The following is a 10,861-nucleotide window of genomic DNA, read 5'->3' on the forward strand; positions in this document are numbered from 1 at the left end:
CAGAAGCAATGTTTTTGTGGAACAATAGCTATTTTCTGTTTGTTTTAGGCATAACGGGTTAGGAACACACTTTGTACCCAAGAACAAAATAAAAATTTGTTACATAATGTAATTAATAACCCTGCCAAGTACAAGTAACACACCATTACTGTATGTAAAGTGTACTGGCTTCCTGGAAAAGCTAAATCTCTCAGCCCTAATTTTCATGGCACAATCGGAGTCAATTTGTTCCATGTGATCAAATTCTTTGACTATAAGCCAGATAGGCTGTCCTGCCCCAACCCTTGATTTCCTGGTGAGCATTTCCCGAACATGGCCATAACATAATAGCTTCCTGAAACCAACACGTAATTAATTCATATAAAAACAATTACTTACAAAAATAGACTGCAAACACAGATGTTTATGGTTGTTCATCACTCATTCTTTCTTTCTTTATTCCGGTCATTGCTTCTAGTATCATTCAAGCATACACCCTTATCTACAATCTAAAATGACACACTGCATCTAAAAGAACAGCCTGACTGTCAATGGAGGATTAACAAAGACATGCTATCTTGTCTAAACATGTGCATCTTCACGGGCTGCCAGGCCCTTTCCATACACAGCAGGCAGACCAGTTTGTCCATCCATTACAACTTACCCCCATTCATGCAAATTCTACTCCATAAAACGTTCATAAACAATTCAATTACAGAGTAAAACACATGCTTAAGAAAACAGGCAAATGTGTAAAATTACATTTATATTACTCTATCATAAGCCTCATTCAAGATTCTGTATACTAATGAATAGTCTGGAGTAAACGAAATATATAAACACAACACTTAGAAACACTCATGTGGCTTCAGGGCGCAAATGGTATTTAAATGTCAAAATGTACATCTGCTGACCTTCCCAGTGACAGGCTCCAGTTTGAAAGACCCACGTCACCTGGACAATGGTTCTAAACGTCAGCTGCATTGGCTGCAAATGGCACTGTGCTGTACACAGAGGGTTTCATAAGCGTGGAGGAAAAACATATATGAACAGAATATGGGATCGACCCTCTATCCATTAAGATCTCTCCAATCAGTCCCTATTATACTCATGCAGGTAACTGCAGTCAAACCCATTCAAAATTCTAGACATGATGTCTACCGATCAGAATACGATGATTAACATATATATACCATTTTGCACACTTACATAATATTCACTGTAAAATAAAATACGAGCAGGGATAACAAATTGTCATATTTGTGAGATTAAACAGTTTAAGTCTTTGTATTGCTTCAAATGCTGATACTCCCGTGATATTTCTAATCTCTGCACAGTTACAGGCACAAAAATACTCAACACTGTCTAGAAACTGTTTTTTAATATCTTCCAATTCACTAGTGGGTGTGGCAGCAGCCTGCATTGGCTTCTTTGCGATTGGCCATCGGGGCTCTTATCATAATAGAGCTATGCAGCTGGTGTCAGACCACAGCAAATCTGGTGAGACTGGGGTTTTCCCTTGGCGAGAGATCAGGCACACAGAGCACAAGAGAAGCTACACCGCTGGGCAGTTACACGGATGTCTGCTTATAGTTCTTGGTGTCCAGTACCTTCTTTCCACACATGGCGCATATTCCTGCCAACAGACACGTTAAAAGAACAACATGGTGAAAGAAAATAAATGGAGAATTATCTTCATTCACCACTCTCAGCCTCAAAAGCCAAGCTGATGCAGCAGCATCACGATCCCGTTAATATTGGAGACTCGCTTGCCTTTCTTGTAAGCAGGATCACTCGTGCCACCACATAAACTCGTCACTCATTTACAGTATGACAGCAGCGTCACGATCCCGTTAATATTGGAGACTCGCTTGCCTTTCTTGTAAGCAGGATCACTCGTGCCACCACATTAACTCGTCACTCATTTACAGTATGACAGCAGCGTCACGATCCCGTTAATATTGGAGACTCATTTACCTTACTTGTAAACAGGATCACTTGTGCCTCCACATTAACTCGTCACTCATTTACAGTATCACAGCAGCATCACAATCCCGTTAATATTGGAGACTCATTTACCTTTCTTGTACGCACATCCCTGGCAATAATTTGAGCCCGCCTGATGCACAGAACTCTTGCAAATCCGACACGTGGCAAATCGAGACTTCCCATAAGGGTCAAACCTGTCAGCAATTAATGGGTACAAACACACCCATGTCAACAACTCAGAAGTGCAGTGTCAACTCAGAGAAGGAAATTATGATAGAATCATACCTTCCCTTTTTAGATGTCAGGGCTTTGTTTTCATTCAGCTTGCGCCCACCACTTTCTGAAAAGTAAAAACCCAGAGGAATATAAACCTACATCTGTTATAACAGTGCTTTTCAACCGGTGGCTGGTGGACAATTGTCAAGTATGAATTTTGCTTGCCTAAGCTCTTATTGGACTATCAGGACTTCTGGCTTAAATTAACCAGCTAATTGAGAAATCATGTTTTGTTCAACATGCTATTGTCTGTTAAATGCTGGGGGGGGTGTTCGACGAAGCAAGATTTCTCAGGTAGCTGGGTTAACTTACGCTAGAAGTCACGATTGCTCAATAGGAATGCTGCTTGCCTAAACTCTTATTGGACAATCATGACTTCTAGCTTAAGATACCCCAGCTAACTGGGAAATTCTACTTCATGGAATATCCGGTTACAGGTTTAGCGAAAAAGTATGACCGCTGTGTATTTTAACTTTCCGTGCTTGACATCAATAACATTACCTGTTGTGTTCCGAGCACCGTCCTTCCATGTATCTGGAGTGATGACCCGGCCGAGTTTCTTTTCACCTATAAAAACGCACGTAAACTACCATAGTTTGACTAATGCATAAGATATATACGGTACAGCTTGGGTCGCAATCAGAAACTTACAACACTAATACCTATTGCAAAATATTACCGATGGAATATTTGCAAACAGTAAGTACAAGCTATTTTTCCTGTAACTAGATAACTTGTATCATCATTAATCACGTTAGCTATCTATAATTAAATTCCTATATAGCGTAGTTTAAATGCATATCCATGAACTATAAATAAATATTTGGATACTCACACTTTTCACAAACCATTTTTTTATTTCCTGATTAATGACAAACACGCTTTACTTGTCCAGTTGAGTGTATTTAAAAACAAAACCGATCATTTCCTGAATTGAATTTCCGGTTTCAATCGAGAGGCGGGCTCTCAGGTCCAACATGAAACTGTACATCTCTTCGCCATGTTGGCTCTAAACCCCGAACAGTATTATCGTCAGTAAGAAGTACAACGGCCTGAAAATATGGCAGATTCATGATACCCTTAAACAACGGCTACAACTTCCGCTGTCCTGATTGGTTCAGCCAAGGCCGCTGACACTTGAATGATGTTTATTTAAACCAATAAGATTCGAAGAATTTTCGATCGACGACGTCTGAGGTAAAATTATTTTAGTAGACTGTAATATGTGAATAATAACTGACATTAATTGACATTAAAGTACGTAGAATATTTGAAAAGGCCGTCTCCCATAGATTTATTTTGTTATAGGTTGTTATAGAAGGTAAGTTATAGAAATTTAAGTATTGCATATTGTAAAAAACAGTTCTACATTACAAGACAATGACTGTCCAGGTTCTTTCTTGTTCAGCATTCTTTATATTTTTATCACGTAGATTTCACTGCCTGTGAGTTTTCTGTAAAAATTTGAAGCATACATGATGACATACAGTAGATATAATTTCCTCTTGATATTTCATAAAGTACACCACCTGTAGACAGGGGTCTTTCCCCAGAAAGTTAGGACGATTCCCAGGGCCCCTGAGCGACACCTGGAAAATTTGGGAAATAGCATGGGGCAAATATGACATACCTTTATGGGGCCTGAAATCTCTAGTGACACCCCTGCCTGTAGATAAAGGTGGGGTGATTCCATATATGGGGAGACAGTATTCCAATGTCAATACCTGTAAATATGTCTGTGAAATATCAATGGATTAATGTTTTAATACAGGGCTGCTCATTCGTGCTCCTGGAGGTCTACCATCCCGCAGAGCTTGGCTTCAACATAGCTGGCGCTAATACTGAGATGCTGCTGAAGGACCTGCACCTAAGTACCATAGGTTGGTAGGTTTCCTGGAGCAGGAATGAGCAGCCCTGTTTTAACTACACTGAGGTAAAATTTTATTATACTGAAATTATGTCGTTATTTGTACTAATCAGAATACTTTCATTTTAGGAAGGGTAAAATGTACAGATGCAGCCACCTCAATTTTCCCCTCCCAGCCGGCTGCCTGCTGGTTGCCAGCCAAGTGACAGCCGGCTGCCTACCGTTTGCCTGCCAAAAGCCAGCCAAAGGGAGTAACCCTCCTCCTTCTGGGGGTGTGCCTAAATTCACGTCTAAACCCGCCCATTTACTCACTTGCAGGGTGTTACCATGGAATGGTGCTTTCTTTACAAAAACACATTTTAGTTGTGGTCACATGTTTACATACACAAGTACAACAGGTATCAACCAGAATCTTTTGGTAGCCATTAGCAAGCCTCTGGCATAATTCTGGCTGAATATCACCACTCTTCTTTGCAGACTTTCTACTTCATTTAAACTAGTTGGATTCCTGGCACGGACCTGGCTTTTCAGCATAACCCACAACTGTTTTGAAGCTTGGCATCCTGATCAGGAGTGACAATTTACATAAAAACGTAAGAACATAAGAAATTTACAAACGAGAGGAGGCCATTCAGCCCATCAAGCTCGTTTGAGGAGAACTTAACTAATATCTCAGCAACTAATAGCTAACTAATTTGTTGTTCTAATATTCATTTATTGTTCTGTATTATTCCTGTAATATAATGTGATTGCACATTTTATACATCAACATTTAATCTGTTGCATGTTATAAACTGTAAAATGGCTAATATTGTGTCTTTTCTTACAGTTTTTTTCAGTTGCTAAGACAGTACTATAGATACTACCCTCTACTATCGCTTCACATGCATGACCCATCCTTGGTATTGCTCTGGAGAAATATCTTGGCATACAGCATTCATTGTTTGATCTTGTGTCAATTTACATAATTTGTTTATTTTATGTGGTTTTTACAATCTATCTTAGAAAGGGTCTTGATAGTAATTTAGCAAAATGACATATTTCAGTTTTGACTGTTTTATTAGCAGTTTTAGGGTCAGTATGTACTTATGTGCAAAATTTAATGTTGTGGGACAGGAATCCATGATTTTTGAAGCATTTAGTTATTGATTGCATTTTGTATGAAAGCAAAGCGAAATGCTTAACAGTTTAGCCCACATAAGCTAATGTTGTGGTGACTGTATGAAGAGTTTTGAGAAAGCAACTTCAGTATTGCAGTATCTGTCTTAGCAATTGAAAAAAACTGTAAAATTCACACTGCCTTTCCAAACTGATTAGTGTGAGGAGCAGTGACAGACATTCCAGACTGATGGGCCATTGACAGTATGCAAAGGTGTGGTGACTCCAGAGTCACTTCATAGTTGTTACACTTTAATAATCAAATCTCATACAATTCTTTGAATGTCTCATTCACCTTTGTGTAGCCAGCCCCTATGTCTATAAGCTTCAGAGCTCAAAAATCTTGGCTAGAAATGTTTATAATGTGATTTTTTGCAATTTGTCAGCACCACTGAAAATAGGTTTTTGAAAAGTGTATGTTTAACGTAGATTTTAACAAAAACAATAGAATAACCACATTCTAAATGATCTCAGATTATTGCTGCTGAGTTTGCTGAATAAAAGCATTTGTAGCACTTTGGGATAAATGTTGTTTAGATAAGTGAAATATTTTACAGTTTTTCTTAATTGCTGAAATATTAAGAATCATTTTGGGGAAAAAACTGCAGGCCAAATGACAAAAGTCATTTATTGAATCAGTCACTTGGCAAAACTTTAAACCATGCTTACCTAGTTAGACGCAATTTGCAGATCTCAGTCACCCTTTTTGCAAAACTCGAAACACATTCTCATTTATCAAAACACATTTTGCGATATGATGAACTTTGATGCAAAATAGAAAACACAGGCCGCAGAGGTTAAGCGCAGCCAGCACACAGTAGTCATTTAAACACAATGATTCAAAACTGTTCACACACATTTATAAACATTTGAAGAAACCAAAGAGTGACATGGAATATGTGCCATAGGTGAATAGGAGCTGAATTTCGATATCAAGGTACAAATGGGCTACACAGAGGATTCTTTCTTTCCGTGACTCTGGCTTGGCAGTTGCACAACATTTTACTGTAATGCCTCTCATTTGTTTATTTTTTGGCTTTGTCTTTTACAGTAACTTTTCTGGAGTACTGAATACGGCAAGGGGGCGGCATGGTGGTGCAGTGGTTAGCATTGTTGCCTCACACCTCTGGGTCCCAGGTTCGAGTCTCCGCCTGCGTCACATGTGTGCGGTGTTTGCATGTTCTCCCCATGTTGTCGTGGGGTTTCCTCCGGGTACTCTGGTTTCCCCCCACGGTCCAAAAACATGCTGAGGCTAATTGGACTTGCTAAATTGCCCGTAGGTGTGCATGTGTGAGTGAATGGTGTGTGAGTGTGCCCTGCGATGGGCTGGCCCCCTATCCTGGGTTGTTCCCTGCCTCGTGCCCATTGTTTCCAGGATAGGCTCCGGACCCCATGTGACCCAGTAGGATAAGCGGTTTGGAAGATGGATGGATGGATGGATGGATGGATGAATACAGCAAACATTACATATTACTTATCTGTACAGTATACAAATATTTTTGGTAGACGACCATACTTTTTTTTATTATAGTCTTACAGTTTCTAATTTACATGGCGACAACTATTTTGACTAGTAGTGTTTTAATTTTTTGTGAGTTTAGCTTGAATTTTAGGGTTTGTGCTTGGTGGTTTGATTACAGTTTCTCGATTGCTAAGACACATTCCTGGAAAGCTGCTCTCCTTTTCCCTAAACTGTGAACACAACACCCAATTTTCAAGCTACATTCACAAAACCTCTGACTTTTCTTGCAAAACCAAACTTTCACCCCAAAGCAGTTCAATCTGTGCTCAAAACTGAACTATGCTGTCAAATCATGCCTCAAGTCAATCTAAATTAAATACTCCACTGAGTAGTCACCAAACACTACATAGAAAAAAGGAAAACACAATGCTCAGGACATGAAGCAGTAGAAATAAATGTTTATTTAGGCTAAATGCATGTTGCAAAACAAAATACCTGGGCATTTGTAACACTTGTGCATAGAAAAAAGAATTTGCAAAAAAACAGAAATCCTGTGCATTTACATCATGTAGCACTTGTACGTAACAATAAAGCACAAAAATATACAATTGAAGTACAAAGAAAAGAAGTGCATTACTCTGCCACAGCATCATTTCTCCGTACTGGGTCAGGCCACAGGACTTCATCTACATCACAGGCCACATTTTCTCTGGCCAGGCAACGGGGGAAAATCCCCTGGCATGCCGTATCCAGGCTTGACATGCCTCCACACCCATGTCACCAAAGGCAAGTTCCATGGCTTGCAGGAGATTTACCCTGGTGTAAGGTTGCCGTTCATATACCTTCCACCGCCATGAGGAGAAGAATTCTTCAATGGGGTTCAGGAAAGGGGAGTACTGTGGAAGGCAAAGATTGATAAAACCTTGGTTCATATTGAACCACTCTCTAACCTGGAGGCCTCTGTGAAAACTCACATTGTCCCAAAGAACAACATAGATGGGCTGCTCATCCTGCTGCCCTAACAGAGCATCTCGCATGTGATTGAGGAAAATGAGGAGCTGGTGAGTGTTGTAGGGCCCTAGGTTGGCCTGATGGTGGACAACACCATGATTGCTGATGGCAGCACACAATGTGACATTGCCACCACGCTGCCCAGGGACACCAACAATGGCCCGTTGGCCAATCACACTACGGCCTCTCCTTCTCCTTTTGGTGAGATTAAACCCAGCTTCATCCATGTAGATGTATTCATGGAGGTTTTCCATTGCATCCAGTTAAAAAACTCTATAGAAATAGATATATATTTTTGTGAGTGATGTAGGGTCTCTTGGTGTGGGGAGAACATAGATGTCCTACCACCCCCATATGACAGTCGTTCAATTCTACAAAAAGAGAACATGCACTTAAAAAAATACATACATGGAATAGGCCTACAAACAGTCAGACTAACCCTCCATTACAATACTACAGTACACTGGCACAGTGATGTACCGAAACATGTTTACTGTGGGACAGTATAAAGTACAGTCATTGTACATATGTAATTGTTGTCAACATTTACATACTATAATGTCAAAAAAAGTAACTACCTGTTCTCTTCTCTAAATCTTCGGATTATGGTGGACACAGTGAATCTACTGATGTTTGGTTGTACCCTTAGTCCAGCCTCCTTCTTTGTCATACCATGGACAAGAACATGGTCAATCACAGTAGCTCTGATTTCATCAGATATTACTGTTCTTTGTACCACCTCGACCACCTTGACCTGCTCAACCTCCTCTCACACTAACTCCTCTTCTTAGATTTCTATCCATTGTAGTGCCTCACAAACCAGTGCTCTGGCTTATACGTACCCTCACATCATTAGCCACAAGTGTGATATATTTTGAGTTGTCGTGTTCAACCAGTGACACCTGAGCTTTAATTGTGTTTGACTTTTGCCACCTGTGCTCACCATTATGCAACACAGGTGCATCACACTAACAATGTGTTGACAAGATGTGTCTAAACAGGTGACGGGTGCTTATGGTTTTGCCAAAAGATTGACTGATTCAATAAGTGGGTTCAGGCAACTGAGAATTTGGTTCAGACAATAGGGTTTAGTGTTTTAGCGATCGAGAAAAACTGTAAAGGAGAGGAGATTTTAGGTAATGTGTTTTAGCAATTGATAAAAACTAAAATGTTAAGGCATGTCAGACTATGAAAGTGGGTGAGAGGCTTCAGACTCCAAAGGATTACAGTAAATACTTATTATGCTATGTTTCTTTTATGTTCCTCTTTTTGAGTCTATGACAAAACATTCCTAAACTATCTACCTAGTGCTACTTTATCATTCCATCCTCTTTGTGCAAAGTACTGTCAGCAAAACAGCATGATACTACCCCCCACCCTGCTTGACCATTGGCTCAGTGTTCTTAGGTTAAGAAAACAATCTCACCTTGATCCCCTGCAAACATATCTCTTTTCATTGACCAAGCAGAGAAGTTAATGACACATTCACACGTCATTGTGACTGCCCCCCACCCCCACCACGTGAATATGTAGCCATCAGCGGCCTTTCAGACTGTTAGCCAGACAGAAAGACAGAACACACTAAGGGATGTGTCTGTTTTTTTCAAGCATAGTACAGAACCATATGTTTTTTTATTTTTCATTTTCCACTCTGTCCACCTTTATTCTCCACAATCAACCTTATTACTTTGTTTAGCCCTGTAATTAGTCTGTTACACACATCTTGGGTCACTCTCCTCTCCCAAAATAACTCTATTGCTTGGACACACTGCTGCTTTGTACCTGGTTTGGCCTCCTTGCAGATGAAGTATTTCATCATGTGCCAAACAAGCTCGATGGGCTTCAAATCTGTTTAATTTTATATACCGCACTGTCCCTCATTGCTTAACAATATCAATTACTTTAGGTCTGTAAATATTATACTGCACACATCTTGGGTCCGCCTGATCTCCAAAAGGTGAAGTAAAATACAAAATCCTAATTTCATCAATAAACTAACTAAAATTACATTTTGGTAGTTTTAGGCCATCTTTGCCTCATAACAGAAACAATTTCTTAAATTTCACTAGCCATTTATTGCAGTATAGTCAGTTTATTAATGAAATTGGAATTTTGTCTAAATATAAGAAAATTATACTTACTTAGATTTTCATTTTTTTTGTAGGCATTGTACCTAATTTCAGGTAAGTCACTTCAGTTTTCATAATCACTGCTCTCCCTGGTGGATGGATAAATCATTGCAAGTACTTTACACACAGAGAGGTAAGGGGCGGATCATGCCGGCCCCCTTGTTCATTGCATCATCGTGGGGGATCTCATTATAGTCAAGGTCCCACCCAGAACCCAGCAGGGGCCAGCCAAGGACCAGCCAATGCCCCATCATGGAAAAAGGGGGAAATTCAAGTGGCTACATCTGTATGTGTTGTGGGTATGAATTTAAGTTTTCAATCCTGTTTCCATTTTGGGGAAGAAACACTTTGCCTAGCCCCAAATTTAGACATAACTTGGCAGTTGACAGAATCTGTCAATCTGACCTTAAACAACCTCAGATTTGGCCATGTGATTTACAGAACTGACACTAGGGGGAACTCTGAGAAAATGTTTAGCTCTCTGCTGGCTGTTGAAAACCTGAATTTGTTGTACAATATACAAAGTGTTACTGTGTATGTTCTGATATATTTTTTAATGTTTTCTTATTTGGACAATGCTTATTTTTGAAAATGTTTTATAATGAAAGTTGATCAAATGACAGGAAAATATATCATTATATATCATTTTCTGATGCGGCATGGTGGTGCAGTGGTTATCATTGTCACCCCCACTCCAAATTTCCGTCAGGGTTCCATATGTGAAGTTTGCATGTTCTCCCTGTGTTCTTGTTGGGGTTTCCTCCAGGTACTCCAGTTTTCCCCTACAGTCCAAAAACACATTGAGGCTGATTGGAATTCCCAAATTGCCCATAAGTGTGAATGGTGTGTGAGTGTCCCCTCTGATGGGTTGGTGCCCTATCCTGGGTTGTCCCCTGTCTTGTGCCTGTAGCCTCAGGGATAGACCCCAGGCCCCCCGCAACCCTTCAGAAGGCAAACGGTTTCAGAAAATGGATGTATTGTTTTCAATGA

The 10,861-nt window shown here is 39.9% G+C and overlaps 1 protein-coding gene and 1 long non-coding RNA gene across 5 annotated transcripts; one reads left to right on the plus strand and one right to left on the minus strand.

Annotated features, from left to right (window-relative positions):
- Nucleotides 1–402: 402 nt before the first annotated feature.
- Nucleotides 403–3,216, minus strand: LOC125738770 (cysteine-rich PDZ-binding protein). Its single transcript, XM_049008071.1, has 5 exons — nt 3,080–3,216; nt 2,746–2,811; nt 2,254–2,308; nt 2,059–2,162; nt 403–1,615 (listed from the first exon to the last, which is right to left on the minus strand). Exons 1-5 carry the CDS (start codon nt 3,093–3,095, stop codon nt 1,551–1,553), a joined length of 306 nt encoding a protein of 101 aa, XP_048864028.1. The 5' UTR covers nt 3,096–3,216; the 3' UTR covers nt 403–1,550.
- A 74-nt stretch (nt 3,217–3,290) lies between these two features.
- Nucleotides 3,291–10,364, plus strand: LOC125738772 (uncharacterized). 4 transcript variants are annotated; one of them, XR_007396898.1, is made up of 5 exons: nt 3,291–3,565; nt 4,016–4,124; nt 4,241–4,704; nt 9,907–9,925; nt 10,001–10,364. It is a non-coding gene; the product is annotated as an uncharacterized LOC125738772 (long non-coding RNA). The 4 variants fall into 4 exon arrangements; XR_007396900.1 differs by lacking the exon at nt 4,016–4,124; XR_007396899.1 differs by lacking the exons at nt 9,907–9,925; nt 10,001–10,364 and adding an exon at nt 6,321–6,424.
- The last annotated feature ends 497 nt before the right edge of the window (nt 10,365–10,861 follow it).

Source organism: Brienomyrus brachyistius, chromosome 3 (genome assembly GCF_023856365.1).
Source record: "Brienomyrus brachyistius isolate T26 chromosome 3, BBRACH_0.4, whole genome shotgun sequence".
In the NCBI taxonomy this organism is placed as follows: domain Eukaryota; kingdom Metazoa; phylum Chordata; class Actinopteri; order Osteoglossiformes; family Mormyridae; genus Brienomyrus; species Brienomyrus brachyistius.

What these genes read in the sequence shown, in the direction of transcription:
- LOC125738770 (XM_049008071.1), bottom strand. An exon ending in CGGTGCTCGGAACACAACAG is followed by an intron (nt 2,309 to 2,745) that starts GTAATGTTATTG and finishes TTTACTTTTCAG; the next exon opens with AAAGTGGTGGGCGCAAGCTG. An exon ending in GGGATGTGCGTACAAGAAAG is followed by an intron (nt 1,616 to 2,058) that starts GTAAATGAGTCT and finishes GTCTGTTGGCAG; the next exon opens with GAATATGCGCCATGTGTGGA.